This window comes from Megalops cyprinoides, chromosome 18, assembly GCF_013368585.1.
Source record: "Megalops cyprinoides isolate fMegCyp1 chromosome 18, fMegCyp1.pri, whole genome shotgun sequence".
NCBI classification, from domain to species: Eukaryota; Metazoa; Chordata; class Actinopteri; order Elopiformes; family Megalopidae; genus Megalops; species Megalops cyprinoides.
In genome coordinates, this window is record NC_050600.1 from 1,679,228 (window position 1) to 1,698,844 (window position 19,617).

The 19,617-nt window shown below is 49.1% G+C and overlaps 1 protein-coding gene across 1 annotated transcript in view; it reads left to right on the forward strand.

Annotated features, from left to right (window-relative positions):
- The window catches only part of rbpjb (recombination signal binding protein for immunoglobulin kappa J region b), a 43,120-nt gene that overhangs the window by 19,844 nt on the left and 3,659 nt on the right, over positions 1–19,617 (forward strand). Inside the window, exons 2-7 of the mRNA XM_036551219.1 lie at positions 8,132–8,170; positions 13,483–13,578; positions 15,831–15,996; positions 16,561–16,735; positions 17,697–17,834; positions 18,696–18,808. Of these exons, the coding sequence (XP_036407112.1) occupies positions 8,132–8,170; positions 13,483–13,578; positions 15,831–15,996; positions 16,561–16,735; positions 17,697–17,834; positions 18,696–18,808 (727 nt within the window). The remainder of the gene's footprint in view (positions 1–8,131; positions 8,171–13,482; positions 13,579–15,830; positions 15,997–16,560; positions 16,736–17,696; positions 17,835–18,695; positions 18,809–19,617) is intronic.

Genomic DNA, 19,617 nt, shown 5'->3' on the forward strand with positions numbered 1-19,617 from the left:
ATTTCCACACTGTGCAAAATTGAAGAAAATTCCCTGTTTGAGCGCTGTGTCGTTCTGTAAGCTAAATGGTCTGTAGTGATGTCACAATGAAATTGCAGTTTCAGCCATGTCTAAAAATCTAAAATCAGCAGGTGCCCAATTTTTGTCTTAGCTCTTGATTTGTGTGGAGTGTGGATAATCATTTATCCTAGGAAGTTAGACAGATCACACCACGTAGGGGAATTATTTTAATTAAATTACTTATTTCACTTATTCTTGGAGGAATTATTTTAATTAAATGATTATTATTTCTGAACCCAGGATGTCCCAATCCCCAGGTGAAGTTTTTGTTTTTACTGTTTATTTTTTTTTTGCAAAACCTGAGATAGATGGGCTGTCAGCCTGATAGACACGGGATGAGAGTCCTACAGTTTAAACCCTGTCCAGCACCTGCATGCTCTTCTCTGTGACAAGCAGCTCTTTTCCACACGTCAGCATTGCTGTAACTCGGTGTAACAAGCGGAGCCTCAGCTGCCAGCACTTCTCTGTACGCTTTAACCCACCGTGTCACAGATGACTACGGATTCACTGAGGTTCATGAAGCCTCACCCTCCTGCTGCCCTCTCCTGTGTTTGCTCCTGAGTGATCATGCTGTTCGGTGTCTTCTTACTGCGGTGGGAGGCACTTTCAACACAGAGAGGCACTGTCAAACCCCATCTTTCCAAACCCTCCCATCCCCCCACATTGAAATTGAAATATTCCTGCACAGACACAAGCTTAGCGCAGTCTGCAGAATACTCAGGTAGAGTGAGTAAACCTGAAATGTTCCTGCACAGACACAAGCTTAGCGCGGTCTGCAGAATACTCAGGTAGAGTGAGTAAACCTGAAATGTTCCTGCACAGACACAAGCTTAGCGCAGTCTGCAGAATACTCAGGTAGAGTGAGTAAACCTGAAATGTTCCTGCACAGACACAAGCTTAGCGCGGTCTGCAGAATAGTCAGCTAGCATGAGAAATGCTGCTGTGTTCCAGTGCAGTGTTCCAGAAGCCGAGCTCACAGAGAGCCCCAGTCCTGCTGTACTGGTGCTGGAATGACGATGCACTCAGGGTGTGGCATGCTTGTTACTGTTAAATTAGCCTGAAGTTATTCACCGCTTGCAGTCATAACTTACGCGTTGTGTCATCACTTTTGATTACAGTTATAACTTTTGGCCTGCAAGGCCATCTTAGGCAAACTACCAGTGTTCATCAACACTAAATATTTATTCTCACAGAGTAGCCACAATCTTAAGATCTGAAAGATGCACTTTAACTAGTGTCCGAACCAAAGCTGCAAATAGCAATGTATTTTTTGTCACTAGCTGCAGGCCAGTATCAGACTTGAGTCCCTCACCTCGTTGGCTGGTTTCAAATGGAAGTTAATTGGCATTCTCTCTGTAAGCTGTTCTTGCTTAAGGCCATAATTTTATCATTTTACGTATGCACTGTTATTTCAGGTTTGTTTTAGATTGTGTTTTATAAGGTCCATGTTTTACGCCTGTTATTTGTACTGCCCTGGTGTTGCACATGCCTTGCAAAAGAGATTCTTTATCTCAGTCGGACCTAATAAAGTAGAAGTAAAGATCCAAGTAAAAATAATGAAATAAATTTCATGTTTAAGGTGGAGACGAGACCAGCATTGTTTACCAAAAAGACAAAAAATGGAGCGTTGTATTCTTTCTCATCAGTTTTTGTACAGGACTGCTCTAAGAATAATACTAAAGCTTTATTAGTGTAGCTCAGTTTCCTGCGTGGCAGTGACGGTGAATGCATATGCATTTACAGCAGGTCCTTAGGGCTTATATTTCCATACATTGCATGGGGGAGAAAGTACTGAGCGGTTATTACAATATTCAAATATGAATAAAACGGAAAGTCCTGGGAACACAATGTGTGTAGGTCTGAGTTTCAGCGGAGATTGCGGGGCTCTGTCGGCCTTGTGTTTGGGGTGCGCTGTGTTGGGGACGTGGAAATGCCTGGCGGTATGGAGCCCAAATCTGCGCCCCCTCTCTCTGTGTGCGCGCACACACGGGGGCCGCCCCCACCCCCAACCCCCAAGCCCCAACCCCCCCCCCACCAGAGGAATTCTGACAGACGCGTGATGGGACAGAGTGGGCGTTAGAAGGGGAGAAGGAAGGAGGAAGGAAGCGAAGGGAGATAAAACCGAGAAAAACAGATAAAAATACGATCCGACATGACTTCCTTTTCCTCTATTGCACCCCTGGCCCCGGTGCTGAAGGGGAGATATCAGAGAGGGGCGTTCCGTTGCGTTTTCGGCGTTTTCCACAGAACTCGCCCAGTTGGGCCCGTTGAGCAACACTTCTGCTGTCAGTACTCAGAAGGAAAAAAAGAAAAAGAAAATAGAATCGTTAGGAAAAAAAGGGCTGTGTCTGTCAGGCGATATTTTTAGCAGCCGGGCGCTGCAGGGCCCCAGAGGGCAGGAAGTAAGCCCAGTTCTACAGAAGGCCTCCGAGTTCCGCCCTCACACCTTTCAGCCAGTGCCTCCAAACCCGAAAGCCCCCTGTCACGGCTGGACACGCAGCTCACACGCAGCTCACACGCAGCTCACACACGTAGAAACTGTCACCCTAGCTGCTGTCATCCCCCCGCCATGAGTATCTGCTCCAGGGTCGTCGGGTGTGACCTCTGAGCCTGTAAAATGACTGGCTCCTGGTGGTGCCCGAGTTTAGCTCATCGTGGGGCTCCCGCTGGCCTGGCACTGGCGTTTGTCGCTGTTCCTGTGTTTCCCGGGCGGGAAGTCCTGGTCTCTGAGGACCAGGTTGGCACTCGGCCGATGCTGCGCAGTCACACAGCAGGTTAGCTCAGCGCTAGCTCAGCGCTAGCTCAGAGGGGGCCCCCTGAAAGAGCTCCGCTGGTTCTGTCTCTTTGGACTGTGGAAGTTAATTACAGTCCTGTCAAACGCTGGACCGGTCAGAATGAGCTGGTGGCTGTTTGGTGTGTTCAGAGTGCGGAGAGGCTCCGATGTTTGTTTCACAGGGTCAGGCAAACACCAGTAAGAGTTGCTGCTCTGATTCACTGCTTTATGCTACATTAATTTGTCATTTAGCAGAGCGATGTACCTAGGTTACATATCCATTTATACAGCTGGATATATACTGAGACAATTTTGGGTTAAGTACCATGCCCCAGGGGAATGGAACCAGCAACCTTTCGGTTACGTGCCCTGCTCCTTAACCACTATACCACACCACTGCCCTTCACTGAGTACAGGTACGTAATATTTTGGGTGCTTTCAGTGAGTGAATATATGGGGTTAAGGAGTTGAAAAGAAGAGTGAGCGATTTTATCGTCTGCGCTGTGCAGCGGGCGCTCCGTGCTGAGGCCGTGGCTGCTACAGGCACATGATCGCTGGGGTGCTGCGGTTTGGAGCTCTGTGGTCTGTGTGGAAACCAGCCAAACAAACAAACAAACAAAGAAAAAACGCCAGAAAAGATTCTGCAAGAGCTCAGAGCTGCTTTTCGGAAAGCGTCTGATTCAACAGATTTTGTGCGCTGATTTTGCCTGTCTTCACGTTTGCACAGTGAAACAGGAGTCCTGTAGACTTATAGAGTAGCGGAGCTGCGAATCTCTTTGAACAAAATAAATTAAGTTACATCTGGTTAGCTTCATGTGACCACCCTCTAAATTTCTATACGGTCTGTGTCCCTTTAGTGAGCCTGTGAGATACTGAATCCAGTCCCAGAAAATGCACTTCATAACTGTCTAAAAACTGCGTTTTAATTGGTCCTAAAACTCAGTTTGCTGGTGTGATTGGTTCCTTCCACAGTATGTGGAATCTGTGTAGCCCTTCAGAGACCTCCATGCCCTGGTGTACTTTTGAACTTGCCAGCCAGTAAATATCTAGTACAGATATCAAAAAGCACACCTCAGTTATTATTATTATTATTACTAGGGGGAGGCACCAGAGATGCCCTGAAATATATTTTTATTATTCTTATTTGCTCATACAAACATTTTCTTCATGCATTATGCTTATGGCCCCAAAATATCTGTGGTGGCAGTTTGAATGCATGTGAATGTAACCCCTCTGAGAGGTGTTTGAATCGACCCCTGCTGACCCCTTTTCATCTGATGGCTGTGGATGCTGTACGCATGCAGGAGGGTGGGGTTGGGGGTGTAGAGGGGCCTTTTCTGCACTTCATACTTATGTTAAGTTGAAAAAATGAGTGTTTTGTATTTCACAGCACTGCTTTGTTAGAACAGTTCCGACGAAAAGCCGTTCTGAGGACGGTATGCTGAACAGTGCAATGCTGCATCCTCTCTCTGCTTTTCAGCCTCCCCAGGAAGCGCATGCCGCCGCTGGCGGGCTGTGTGCCCACCCCCCCTCTCACGCCACGCCAGTCCGCCCCGCCCTGGCACACGCGCGGGACCCACTCTGACAGCCCACCCCCCCACGACACCCCCGAAAATAAACAGGATGTTGTTGTTGTCTCCAGGTGTGAGTGTTTGCGACGGCGCTGTTTGCGCTCTCGTGGCGGCTTCCATGCTGAGCCTCGGAGCTCTCTGCAGGTGGCAGCTTTAGCTGCATGCGCCTGTGGGCCTGCTTTCGAGCTGCAGGAGGAAGCTGGTGGTTTTTCGTGGAACCGGAGGCCTGGCTCTCTCACTCTTACGATGACATTTCTGTGCTGCGGCGGGGAGGGAGCAAAGCTTCTCCTATCCAGCTGCAGCTTCAGCCTTCACAGATTTACTCAGTCTAACCTGACATCCAGCTGCGGCTTCAGCCTTCACAGATTTACTCAGTCTTCCCCTTCTGTCCAAACCGGCTCCGTGCGGTCCTCTCAGCAGATGCAGTATGCGCATCTGTGTAGCTCTGTCGTGATGTCGTGTATACGCATCTGTGTAGCTCCGTCGTGTATGCGCATCTGTGTAGCTCTGTCGTGGTGTCGTGTATGCGCATCTGTGTAGCTCTGTCGTGTATGCGCATCTGTGTAGCTCCGTCGTGTATGCGCATCTGTGTAGCTCTGTCGTGATGTCGTGTATGCGCATCTGTGTAGCTCTGTCGTGATGTCGTGTATGCGCATCTGTGTAGCTCTGTCGTGATGTCGTGTATTTCGTGGTGTTACTCATGTAGTTCTTCACTTGGCCGTATGAGAAGGCCTGAATAACGGTATGGATGTGTGTGGTTTCTGAAGCAAGGAGCAGGTCTGCGGGTGACCAGGCCCAAAGATCAGTGGTGTTGATAGCTGCTGTAGATCAGTGCCGTGCAACAGTGCCGTAGATCAGCGTTCTGGATCAGTGCTCTGGATCAGTGCTGTGCATCAGTGCTGTGCGTCAGCGCCGTAGATCAGTGCTCTGGATCAGTGCCGTGCATCAGCGCCGTAGATCAGTGCTCTGGATCAATGCCGTGCATCAGCGCCGTAGATCAGTGCTCTGGATCAGTGCCGTGCATCAGTGCCGTAGATCAGTGCTCTGGATCAGTGCTGTGGGCACCCTGCACCAGCCCAGGTACTGGCCTGTAATCATTATCCGTTCAGCTCGCCCATCAGCTGCCTCTCCGTGGGAACTGCATTGATTTGCCTCCTCTAATTATTCCCTCGTTCTCAGCGTTCGTATGCTGCATGTTCCTGTCTGTTGTGGGCTAAACCGCCTCACTCTCATCTTCTGTTTGAGCCTTTTTCCTTTTTTAGTCATAGCTACCTCCTCCATCTGGCTGTGGACTCTACAGGTGATTCCTGCAGAAATACCTTCAAGTAAATTCTCGGCTTTGGAGGGAATTGTGTCGGGTGAGCTGTGTCAAAGCTCTCGGCCGTTAAGGTTGGAGAGCCTTTGTTTCGTGATGCAGTGGTCCCCTTTTCTGAGGATCATGTGGAGGTGTGGCCTGTCATATACTCGGTGTGTGTGCGGCAGAAGCAGGAAGAGCTGAAAGTGGCACTTCTGTGATGTAGCAGTGGGATCCGGTCCAGGTTTTACTCCATCCACAGGGAGCTTCTGCTAAAACCTGGACTGGGTCAGATGCCCCCGGGAGAGCCGTTCCCCCCCCCGCGCTTGCAGTATCCGTCACCCCAAAGCACCGACCGCCACAGCTTTTGTGCATTGGTGGAAACATGGACACCCCTGATTTCACCATGAAGAAGATGTGAAGGTGCACACAATGAGGCTAACTTTAAGCCTTTTTTTTCTTCGAGCAAATCTCAAAATGAAAGTTCATTTTTCGGAATTTGCTATGAATGAGGATTCTTCGAAAGGAAAAAAGATCAGTGCGCCATTCAGTAATTAAGATGTTAAGTGTTAAGATGTAATTAAGATGCTGAATGGGGAGTGATCTGTGTGACGGTGTATCTCTGGGCGTGTGTGGCGGAGGGTCAGGCTAACTCCCTCCTGTGTTTCTCTCATGGTCTCCGGGCTGCTGCCTGCAACGTTCCCTCCAGCCTCTGAGAGACAGAAAAACCTCCAGAATTCTCTGAGAATGAGCTCCTTTCCCAGAGATGCCATCTTTGCCTCTTGAATGTAATACATTTGAATGTAGCACAGCTTCTTGTGTGGTGGGAAGGCTTGTTTATGCTGGTGTATATTGCTTTGATGAGAGTCTTGGAAGCTTTAAGTTGAGTGGAAAGCGTATCTCTGCTCTTACTTCCACCACACGTTGCTATGGTGGCACGATGTTCCATCATCTCCTGAGAGTCAGACACAGTGAGCGTGAGGCGCTGTGACCGTCAGACACCGCAGTCATGCGGTGGTTTTACCGTCATTGGCTGGGTGTAAGACGCCGTGGCAGGGGCCGTATGGCCAGGCAGCGGGGCATTATAGGTGCTACAGATGCTCTCAGACGGGTCTCAGAGGATGGCCGTGAACGCTGAGGTCGAGACTGCTCTTCTGTGTTTCTGTACTGTGTTTCAGACCCTGCGTTACGCGTGAGCCGCTGGTGTGAGTCACGTTAGTGTAAAGTTAGCGTTTTCCCCTGCAGTTTGTGTATGAGTGCACAGCACCGTGTTTTTAAAGGAGGCCCTTTGATGAGCGGCTGGGGTTCTCCCAGCGCACACTGACGCCACGCCAACAGGAACCCGAGATGAACAACTGATTCTGACCTAATTAAGCCCCGTGCTGTAATTAGCTGATCTCATATTCAGATCAGGACTTTAATTAAAGCATATTGGACAGGGGATTGTGTGGTTGCCGTTCGAAATGCTGTTCCTGGCATCTCCTGAGAGGTTCAGCTGGTTAGGGCAGGCTGAGTCGTACAGTTCAGACTCAGGTTCAAGTCCTGGCTGTGCCACTTGACAGTGACAGGGACTCCACTGTAGAGGAGCACAGCTGACTTTGTTCTGCTAGGGTAGGGTGGGTTCCATCAGCCAGTGTCCACTGCCAATGCCAATCCTCCAACTGGCATTTGCTCGGTGGTAGTGCATTGTGGGACTTGTAGTATGCCAGTGTATCAGAGCAGTGCCTTCATCTGGCTTCAGTGCTCCTCTGATGCACAGAGGGGTTTGTAGATATGAGCTGAGTGTAGTACAGTCTGCCATTCCAAATAGGGTGGAAAAGGGGAAATTGTAGAGGGTGGCAGTGTAGCACAGTGGAAAGAAACAGGGCTCATGCTGGTTCAGTTCTCTGGCAGGGCACTGCTGCTGTACCCTTGGGCAGGACACTTAACCCGGAATTGCCTGAGCATGTAAAAATTGTAACTTATGTAATTTGCTTTAGATAAGAGTGTCCTGTATGTGACAGTAATATAATGTAATAATGAAAATCATTCATAAGGAAAATGCTTTTCCATTCTGTGAAGTTATTTAAGACAGAATGTGAAAAGAGTGGGGTGTGTTGCACAATTCAGAAGCTTAACCCCATTGTCCTTTTTTGGGTGGGGTGTCTCTTGTGCCCCAGGAGAAAAAGAAATTAAAAAATGTTCACAAAAAATGATGTGTCTGCCCGTGTTTGTGACAGTGGCCTCTGACACATTTTGGTAGCAGAGCAGGCCTGCTGGTGATGCCTGTGTTGTGGTCACTGTGGTCTCTGTGTTTGGGAGAGCGTGAACGTTGCTCTCGGTTGTGAAAGGTGTTTTTGTATTTGTGTGTGTTTCAGTTGAGCCGCACACAAAGAAAGCTTAAACTGAAGTTCTTCCTGTTAATAGTTTTTTTTGTTTGTTTTTTCTTCACAGGAAGTTCGGGGAGCGCCCTCAGCCACAGCGCCTGACGAGGTGAGGCCCCGCCCTTCAGCCCCACCCCTCGGCCGCGGGACGAGCCCTGCTCTCGCACCTTCATGCTTTATCAGCCTCCTTTATCTGCTTAGCACACACTTTCATCCAGGGCGGCCCACGTAGCTCGGCTTCCCACACATCAAACACGTGTCGCTGGGCCTTAACTGAGGCGCTGCAGGTCAAGTAACTGCAGCAAGGTGTACCGGCTGTGTCCAACTCTAGAGTCAAACCCGCAACCTCCCGGTTATAAGCCCAGCTTAAACGCTTAGGCAGTGTTTGACAGAGGACAGCTGCACCTGCCTCAGAAAGAGTGTATTAACCTCCCTCTGCTTCCTCTTGCAGAACCCAGAATCCATTTGCAAAACTCAGTTTTGCTACTGAATTCAAGGTGTTAGAAGGCTCATTTCTTAATGCAACACACACGCGCACACACACACACACACACACACTCACTCACAGTGTAAACACGCACGCACACACACACACACACTCACAGTGTACACACGCACGCACACACACACACACACACACACACTCACTCACAGTGTAAACACGCACGCACACACACACACACACTCACAGTGTACACACACACACACGTACACACATGCGCGCACACACACACACGTGTACACACACACACACACACACACACACACACACACTCACAGTGTACACACACACACACGTACACACACTCACACACACACACACACACACACACACTCACTCACAGTGTAAACACGCACGCACACACACACACACTCACAGTGTACACACACACACACGTACACACATGCGCGCACACACACACGTGTACACACACACATGCGTGCACACACACGCACACGTACACACACACACACACATGTTCACACACTCACATGTACACACGCATACACACGTGTGCACACGTGCACACAAGTGCACAGTCTGTCCCATGACATTAGTGGTTTGGTCTGAAGTTGAGTTCCTTCCTTATGTCCACAGGCTGATAATCAGTCCGGCTCCTTCAGTGCGTTTGCTCAGAGCGTCAGTCCGGCTCCTTCAGTGCGTTTGCTCAGAGCGTCAGTCCGGCTGCTTCAGTGCGTCAGTCTGGCTCCTTCAGTGCGTTTGCTCAGAGCGTCAGTCCGGCTGCTTCAGAGCGTCAGTCCGGCTCCTTCAGTGCGTCAGTCCGGCTGCTTCAGTGCGTCAGTCCGGCTCCTTCAGTGCGTTTGCTCAGAGCGTCAGTCCGGCTGCTTCAGTGTGTCAGTCCGGCTTCTTCAGTGCGTCAGTCCGGCTGCTTCAGTGCGTCAGTCCGGCTCCTTCAGTGCGTTTGCTCAGAGCGTCAGTCCGACTGCTTCAGTGTGTCAGTCCGGCTGCTTCAGTGCGTTTGCTCAGAGCGTCCCTCAGCACTCTGGGAGGGTTGAGTGTTTCTCTCTGCAGTGACAGGCTGGTGAGTTAGCTGAAGCTGATGTTAGATGCCTCTGTCCCTGGGGAGGGGCAGTTCTGCTGGCCGGGGGTGGTTATGATTAAGGTGCGTTCCCTCTGGCACATGTTGATGTAGCGTGTAGATGTAGCATGAAAGCCCAGTGAGTCTGGAGCTGGGCTGGGTTCTGCAGCTGTAGACTGGGAGAGTTAACCAGGGGGCGGGGCTTGCGGTGGAAAATGCTCAAACGCACTGAAAGTCTGCGCCTTTGATGTCCTCTCTAACTCATGTCTTTCCAGTAGCGGGTTTCTTGGTACAGACTCTTGATATGCAAGAAACCAAAAGCAGTGGTGTTTTTTTTACTCATGGTGAAACATGGTAAAAGCACTGTGGTCTGCATGAGTGTTGTCAGCTTTCAGACAGTCAGAAGGTCGGGATGAGCTGCTTAACCCCGTTGCTGGAGCACTGCAGTGCTGTCGGGGTGACTCGGTCATGGAGCTGCAACAGGTCTTTGGCTTTATGGAGAGGCTGTATTGCTCTTATGGAGCTGCGTGGCTGTATGTGCTGTGTTAATGCTGGTAGAGCTGTTTGACTGTGTTTACAGTAGTGCTGTATGCTGGTAGAGCTGTTTGGCTGTGTTTACGGTTGTGTATGCTGGTAGAGCTGTTTGGCTGTGTTTACGGTTGTGTATGCTGGTAGATCTGTTTGGCTGTGTTTATGGTTGTGCTGAATGCTGGTAGAGCTGTTTGGCTGTATTTACAGTTGTGTATGCTGGTAGAGCTGTTGACTGTGTTTACAGTTGTACAGTATGCAGATGGAGCTGTAGACGCAGGGGGCTGTGAGATTTTCCTCTCAGAAAGGCACTTACTTTGGGCTGTGATCACCGTCCGCTGCGTTTGTCTCTGTCTGAGAGTACAACTTCTGTTTTTGAAAACTCTTAATAACAAGTCATAAAAACAGCAGTAAATATGTCTTTATGTGTACGTGTGTGTATGTGCGCGCGTGTGTGCGTGCGTGCGTGCGTGCGTGTGTGTTGGTCTGACTGAGCGGTGGGTCTGAGCGCCTGATTTGGGGGGGTGTGTGTGTGTAAGGAGAGTGGGGTGACCCTGCCCCCTGCTCCAGGACCTCGCTCATAAAGACGCTGTGACAGATGCACAGGGCAGATGCCTGTCTGCCTGTCTGCACCCCTCCTCCCTCTCCTCCCTCCACAGACACCGGCCATCCTGCACTCTCACCCTCACTGCTGCCGCTATGGGACTCCCTCTGCCCCTCTCTCTCCTTCTCTTCCTCCCTCCCTCTGTCCTTCTCTCCCTCTCTCCTTCATTTTCTCTCTCTTTCTGTCTGTCCTTATCTCCCTCTCTCTCTCTCTCCCTCTCTCTCTCTTTCTCCTCCCTCTCTCCCTCTGTCCTTCCTCTCTCCCTCCTCCCTCTCTCCCTGTCCCCCCAGGCTGAGAAGGTACAGAGCCTGGTTTCCTGCTTTGCGGTGATGAGACCTCTGGGTGACTCTGGAGGTGGAGGTGACGTCAGGCAGAGCGAGTTTGGGGGCAGTGTAGACTCCGCTGATCCGGCTCTGTGTCGCTGTGTTTGAACATTCGAGATAATGGCACCACTGCTAAATAAATGATGAGCTTTCTCTCGGTCTGTCTGAGTCAGAGGTCGGTCTGTCCGAGTGAGGTCGCTCTGTCTGTCTGTCTCAGAGTGAGGGTTCTGCTTCTGTCTCTGCGTCTCAGGGTGTGATGTTTGTGTGTGTGTGTGTGTGTGTGTGTGTGTGTGTGTGTGTGTGTGTGTGTGTGTGTGTGTGTGTATGTGTGTGTGTATGTGTGTGTGTGTGTGTGTGTGTGTGTGTGTGTGTGTGTGTGTGTGTGTGTGTATGTGTGTGTGTGTGTGTTTGTGTCTGAGAGCAGTGTTCCTCTATATCTTAACGTGTGGCATTTCTGTCTGTCTGTCTCAGCATGTGGTCTGTATGCCTGAGTGTTTCTGTCTGTGTCTATCTTTCTGAGATGTTTGTGTGAGAGAGTTTGGAGTTGGAGTATGTGTGTGTGTGTGTGTGTGTGTGTGTGTCTCTCTCTGACAGTGCTGTTTGAGTGTTCTTGCCCCCTGTGTGGTGGGCAGTGTGTTAACCCCCCTCATGTGTATGATTGGGGCGGGGGGAGCCCTTGTTTTCCATGACAAAAGCGGGTCTGAAGTGTGCGTGATGCTGACCTTGGCTGGGGGGGCCCCTCCGACCGGCCTCGTGTTCGGTGTCACTGACATCTGTGCCTGCAAACCGTCTCTGCTTGCCTTTTTTCCCCCTTCTCTTTTCCTGCTCTGTCTTCAGTGACCTTTGCCTCCCCCCCCCTTCCCCCCCCGAGTAACGCATGTCACTCCCCACACAGTCCCAGCCAGTGCAGGACTGAAACAGCCACAACATTACTACAACATTGCCGCAATGTAGAGAGAACATTACCCTGCTCTCCAGTTGAGAGGCATGGCATCAGTCTTTTTTTTCAAGCCTTAAAGAAAGGGACAGGGTGTGTGTTTTGCTGAACAGATTGAAAGAGACTCAGATTTAGAAACCTCTCCATTATATGGCTTAGTAGAAAAACACACATCATGCAGCAATAAGTGGCAAACAGTCACAAATTTCAGGGATTCCTAATTACAACGGTTGAGGCAGAAGTGTGGCATAGTGGTGAGAACCAGGGTTCGCAACCGAAAGGCTGCTGGCTCAATTCCCCACTAGGACACTGCAGCTCTACCCTTGAGCAAAGGCATGTAACCCATAACTGCTTCAGTAAACAACCAGCTGTATAAATGGATAACATTGTAAAAACTGTAACTCATATAAGTTGTTCCTGATAAGAGTGTCTGCTAAGTGACTGTAAAGTAATGGTTCCAAAGCACATGCACTGCAGACAGTTAGAGTCATTTCCTTGGTAAGAATGGAGATCACACATGAAACCACAAACCCTTGTAATATATCTCCCCTGTGCTCTTTGCCTGTGACCCCTGCCTGTGCCTGCGCTCTCTCTCTCTCTCTCACTCTCTCTGCCTGTGCCTGTGCTCTCTCTCTCTCTCTCTGCCTGTGCTCTCTCTCTCTCTCTCTCTGCCTGTGCACTCTCTCTCTCTCTCTCTCTCTCTCTGCCTGCGCTCTCTCTCTCTCTCTCTCTCTCTGCCTGTGCGCTCTCTCTCTCTCTCTCTCTCTCTCTCTCCCTCTCTCTCTCCCTCTCTGTCTCTCTCTCTCTGCCTGCGCTCTCTCTCTCTCTCTCTCTCTCTCTCTCTCTCTCTCTCTCTCTCTGCCTGCGCTCTCTCTCTCTCCCTCTCTCTCTCTCTCTCTCTCTCTCTCTCTCTCTCTCAGTCTATATCCTGAAATGATGGGAACCCCCCACGTTGTCCATTGCAGATTGGTTGCTAAACCGCTTACTCTCATGGGGTTACTCTTGGTGTTAACACACATATACATGTTACACACACACACACACACACTCTTATACACACACTTACACTCTTTCACATTCTCATTCACACAAGTCTGACACATGTGCATACACACACACTCACACACACACACACACACACACACACACACACACACACACACACACACACACACACACTCACACACACACACACACACACTCTTTTACACACACTTACACTCTTTCACATTCTCATTCACACAAGTCTGACACATGTGCACACACACACTCACACACACACACACACACTCTTTTACACACACATACACTCTTTCACATTCTCATTCACACAAGTCTGACACACATGTGCACACACACACACACACAAACACACACACACACACACAGTCTCTCTCACATACACACACACACACTCATTCAGGTAGTTGATTGGTATTAGCGGATTCTAAATCAGCTGTCCTCTCTCTCTCTCTCCCCCCTCTACAGAGAAGCAATGCGGAATTACCTGAAGGAGCGAGGAGATCAAACCGTTCTAATTCTTCACGCAAAGGTTGCACAAAAATCGTACGGCAATGAAAAAAGGTATGTCTGGTTTTTATTTTGTTAAAGCTGACAGTAATGCAGCTGTGTGCTGAGAACGGCCTCAGGTGAGGGGCGTCTGTATGGTGTCTGCATTCAGAGCTTTGTGACAGGAAGTGTGGAGAAGCTCTGAGACAGTTCCAGGATCGTTCCTCTTCCAGGTGAAAGGTCAGCAGTTGTTCTCTCAGGAGCCACTCTTGGCTGGAGCGGTTTGTTAGATTGCTATCTCGAGCTGGCCGCCTTCTCACTCTCAGAGAAGAGGAAAGGAGAGGCAGTCTCTGTTCCTCGTGCTTGCTGTCCCTCTGAGCTGCACCTCACTGGACAGGTCCAGGCTCCATAACAGCAAAGCATTCTGGGAGAGCAAGGGGCGGTCAGGGTGGCAGCAGTATCGCCAAGTTTTTTGTTCTTAGTAAAGATCTTACTGATATCCCTTATGCATATGCACGCACGCTCACACGCACACACGCACACACACACACTCACACTCACACAGGCACACGTGTGTGTGAGTGTGTGTGTGTGTGTGTGTGTGTGTGTGTGTGTGAGTGTGTGTAAGTGTGTGTGTGAGTGTGTGTGAGTGTGTGTGTGTGTGTGTGTGTGTGTGTGTGTGTGTGTGTGTGTGTGAGTGTGTGTGTGTGTGTGTGTGTGTGTGTGTGTGTGTGTGTGTGTGAGTGTGTGTGAGTGTGTGTGAGTGTGTGTGAGTGTGTGTGAGTGTGTGTGAGTGTGTGTGTGTGTGTGAGTGTGTGAGTGTGTGTGTGTGTGTGTGTGTGTGTGTGAGTGTGTGAGTGTGTGTGTGTGTGTGTGTGTGTGTGTGTGTGTGTGTGTGTGTGTGTGTGTGTGTGTGTGTGTGTGTGTGTGTGAGTGTGTGTGTGTGTGAGGTGAAAGTATAGAGATGGGGGAAGGAAGCAGCGAGCTCTCTTAATTTGGCAGTGTTAGCAGCGTTAGCATGGCGTGTGCTGGTGACTTCCTGAGAGAGAGGCGCTGGGGTCAGAAACAGCCCTCATTTTACTCTGATTTTAGGATGTGAAAGCAGACAGATCTGCAGAGATGAACTGTGACCAGTTCCCCTCCCGTCCAAAAAAAAGAGAAAAATACAAAAACCTTCCGGTACAGTCATCAACTGACGAATGAAAGGCCTGTGGTTTAAAGTTCATTTAAGCTGCCAGGCTAAGTTCGGTTGCGTAGTTTGCGGCTCTATTTTAAAATGATTGCTGGTGCATTTTATGCATAGCTGAACCAGAGAGATGTCACTGCCGATTCCTTGACAGAATGGATGAGTTGTTTTTTTCATTGACATGCTCCCCACATCAATCTCTGATGGCTGGGGCGTGCTGTTGAGGGACTCATTTGCTTAGAGGCGTTGAGCTGAAGGGTTAGACAAGTGGGGAAAACAACAGAACTCACTCCATTATTTCTTATTCCCAAATAAATCATAATGTCTGCTTGCGATTTAGAATTTTTCTACATAAAGGATGTTTTTTTATCCAAAAGTAGCACTGTAATGTGTGTGATGCTGCCATCTGCTGGTGAAATAGAGAACAGCACTTGTGTGTATGCATGGCCTGCTAAAGGCCAGTCTGAATGGGGATCTGCTATGACTTCTGGCCTGTAGGCAGACTGTGGCTGAACATGAATGGCTTCAGCTCTGTGGCTGTGAGAGACTTTTCACAGCTGCTGGGCTTCACTGCATGGTCTTGCACGTTTAATCTATGCTGAAATCATCGATTGCCAAGTCCTCAGGTTATCAAATATACTCCTAAATGCAGGCAGTGTCTGTGTAGACACTGATGCTGACACTGGAGCACTGCGTCTGTGTGTAGGAGTACTGGAGTTGAAAGTATACACGTATTCAAAGTATGCTGTGTGTGTATAACTGGCACTGAGCATATGTGTGTGTTTGTATGTGTTGATGCAGTGTGTGTGTGTGTGTGTGTGTGTGTGTGTGTGTGTGATGCAGTGTGTGTGTGTGTGTGATGCAGTGTGTGTTGCTGATGCAGTGTGTGTGTGTGTGTGTGTGTGAGATGCAGTGTGTGTGTGTGTGTGTGATGCAGTGTGTGTTGCTGATGCAGTGTGTGTGTGTGTGTGTGTGTGTGATGCAGTGTGTGTGTGTGATGCAGTGTGTGTGTGTGTGTGTGTGATGCAGTGTGTGTTGCTGATGCTGTGTGTGTGTGTGATGCAGTGTGTGTGTGTGATGCAGTGTGTGTGTGTGATGCAGTGTGTGTTGCTGATGCTGTGTGTGTGTGTGTGTTTGTCAGGTTCTTCTGCCCTCCTCCCTGTGTGTACCTGATGGGCAGCGGCTGGAAGAAAAAGAAGGAGCAGATGGAGCGTGACGGCAGCTCGGAGCAGGAGTCTCAGCCTTGTGCCTTCATCGGCATCGGGAACAGCGACCAGGAGATGCAGCAGCTCAACCTGGAGGGAAAGGTGTGTACCGCCGATCTAACCCTGCGAGGACCGCTGTGTACCGCCGATCTTACACTGCGACGACCGCTGTGTACCGCCGATCTAACCCTTCGAGGACCGCTGTGTACCGCCGATCTAACCCTTCGAGGACCGCTGTGTACCGCCGATCTTACACTGTGAGGACCGCTGTGTAGTATCAGATACACTGTCAGGACCGGTGTTTACCGCCACCCTTACACTGAGTACAGGTGTACTCTTACCTGTCCTCACAGTGTATGTACCTTCATATACACTGCAGGGATGGGTGTGTGTGGAAATATGAAGTGTACTAGGACAGTTGTATGCCTTGCATAAGAATGCTCTGAGAGTGATGATCTGTAGACGGTTCTGCAGTGGCACGAGCCTGCCGTTAGTTTCTGCTGAGCGCAGATAGAGGAAAACCCCTGTGAATAAACAGCTCTCTTCGTTTGACTCAGTCCCTCGCGAGATGAGCAGCACTTCTAAGATCACCGAGACTCCTCTGCACGGCTCTGAGTTGCAACGGGCCCTCACGGCTGTGTCCCTCTCTCCCTCTCTCTCCTGCAGAACTATTGCACAGCCAAAACTTTGTACATATCAGACTCGGACAAGAGAAAGCACTTCATGCTGTCTGTAAAAATGTTCTACGGCAACAGCGCGGACATCGGCGTCTTCCTCAGCAAGAGGATTAAGGTCATCTCCAAACCTTCCAAAAAGAAACAGTCCCTGAAAAACGCAGACTGTAAGTATCCACTCCCCTGATGTTCATTCCTGATGGCTGGCTGCCTCTTTGGTGAAGGGCAGGAGGAACTGAGAAGGGTTCAAGGATATGAAGCTGCTTCATTAGCAGGACAGGTGACCCAGTGTTACCAATACATTTTATGCCATAAACACACAAGACCAAACCTCCCCTCTCTCCTTCTGAATAAAACAAGAAATCATAAAGAAATTAAAATGTGGAAAGATTCTTTTGATCCTTTGAATCCACCGAATCATCGTCCTGCTAGAGGGCACTGTAGTTCATAAGGCTCTATTGGGCAAATGAAGGCAGAAAGTGGCATTAAGCTCTGTAATGTGTACAGTGCAGTTACTTTCTTTGCTTTGGTATTGGGGTGTTTTTAGCCACTTGCCTACAGTCATCCCTTGAAGTTGAGTTGCATCAGAACGTGTTAGCCTTCAGCTAAAAATGGCCTGCCGTTCTCTGAGGTAATCTGGGCTTTCAGGGGAGCGGTTAATATTTAAACATGGCATGAGGTATCTGTGAAAACGTTTCAAAAGCCCCACAAGGAAAAACCCCTTTTTCTGATATGACAACATAACAGCAGTACCCAAGGGGAAAAACACAGCTTCGTCAGCTGATTCATTTTTACTTTGATTCCATCTATGTGGTTGTGTCTTAATGTCTGTGCAGTTCATATTAAACCATTTTAAGTGTAACAGGGAGATTGGGTTACACTAAATGATTTCCCTAATACCAAAGAGACTGCCACTTTTCCTGTAGGGAAAACTCGCTGTCTCCCTCTCATTGTCTTGGTCTGTGTGTGTTATTCATTGTGTGTGTTGTCATTTAACCCTCATCTTTCCCTCTCTCCCTCCCTCCATCTCTCTCTCTCTCTCTCCCTCTCTCCCTCCCTCTCTCTCTCTCTCTCTCTCTCTCTCTCTCTCTCTCTCTCTCTCTCTCTCCCTCTCTCTCTGTGTTGCAGTGTGCATTGCGTCGGGGACGAAGGTGGCGCTGTTTAACCGGCTGCGCTCTCAGACGGTCAGCACCCGCTACCTGCACGTGGAGGGGGGCAACTTCCACGCCAGCTCCCAGCAGTGGGGGGCCTTCTACATCCACCTCTGTGAGTCCCCCCCCCCCCCCCAACGATCACATTACGCCCCTCTCCCCGTAACACGTAACCTCCCTGACACATGTGTAGACCCTTCTGCTCATAAACACCTGCATAACCACTCCATGCTTATGATCACTTAATCCCCTCATGCTTGTAAACATATAACCACCTCATATTAATAAACACATTCATGACCCTTCTATTTTTAGAAATGTACATAACTCCCTCATGTTTATAAACACTTGCATAACTCCTCCATGTTTATAAACACATATGTAACCCCCTAATGTTTGTAGACACATACATAACCCCCCATATTCGTAAACACTTATAGAACTCCTTCATATTTAGAAACACATACGTAACTTTCTCATATTCATAAACACTTACAAAACTCCTCCATATTTATAGACACATACATAATTCCCCCATGTTTATATGCTTATTAATACATTGATAATTCTCTCATTTTTTTAAACACGTCCATTACCCCCGATGCTTATAACCACATCCCTCGCTGCATGGGTACACCCCCACTTTTCGAGCGCTTTTCCCACAGCGCTTAAATACAGAGCCAGGCCTGTAATTAAGCCGGGACAGGCCGAGACTGCAGCTCACGGCTGTGTGATTCCCAGAGGGCCTTCAGCGTGCGTTTGAGCGGGACCACTGCACCACCAGTCCAGATTTAATATAACTGTATACAATATATATATAGCTGTACATTCACGCAGTAGTGGACAGACACATTGTGTAGCCACAGATGAAAAAGCGCTCTGATTTTTTCAGTCATGCTTTACTGTGTGTGAGTGTCGTTTGAGCTGACCCAGCCAGGTGTGCGCACTCTCTGTTTAAACGTGTGCCTTTCTGCAGTGGATGACGAGGAGTCGGAAGGGGAGGAGTTCACCGTACGAGACGGCTACATCCACTATGGCCAGACCGTCAAACTCGTCTGCTCAGTCACTGGCATGGCACTTCCCAGACTGGTACTGATTCCACTCCACGCCCTCTCTGCCCCTGTCTGTCTGTCTCTCTGTCCCCCTCCCTCCCTCATTCTTTAGATCTCTCCGTCTCGCTCTTTCTCTCTTGTTTCTGTTTCTGTTCCCCGTTCTCCGAACCTTTTTTCTGTCCTCTTTCTTACTGGATTGATTCCCATTCTACCTCTTGCCCTCTCTCTTTCTCTCTCTGTCTCTGTTTCTCCCCCTCTCCCTCCCTCTTTCTGTCTTTCTCTCCCCCTCTCTCGCATTTCCTCCTGTCTTTCTCTTTTCCTAACTTTGACAGACACTCTGAAGCTGTGGTGCTCTAGCTGTTATTCACACAGCCTGGTTTGGTAGCCGCAGACATCGATGACAGAAAGGTCTGTGACTCAAAGTGAGGGAAAATGGCGGCGGGTTGGATAGCCCCCAGAGTCAGTTATTGAAAGCAGCCTTGTTATTTATCTGTGTTTACGGATGAGTCATGCTGGTTTTTAGATGCATATCACATCAGCTCTCAGTATCAAAACATGCACAAAATAAACCCTACGCTTGGAAAACATCAGGTTTGGATTTTTTTGTCCAGTTTGCTTTATCCATGAAATCAAGACAGACTGTGGAAACATGTATAGGTCGCACACTGATCCTTCATTACTGTTTCTGAGAGGATTTGCTAATTCTTATTTTCACTTACTGCACACTTATGATGCTGTTAGCAGAATGCAGCCGAAGCGTCTGCCCTGAGAGAGAGTGGAGCGCACATCTGAGAAGATTGCATTTACTTCTGCATCTCTGACGAGTCGACCAGGGACAGTAACTCA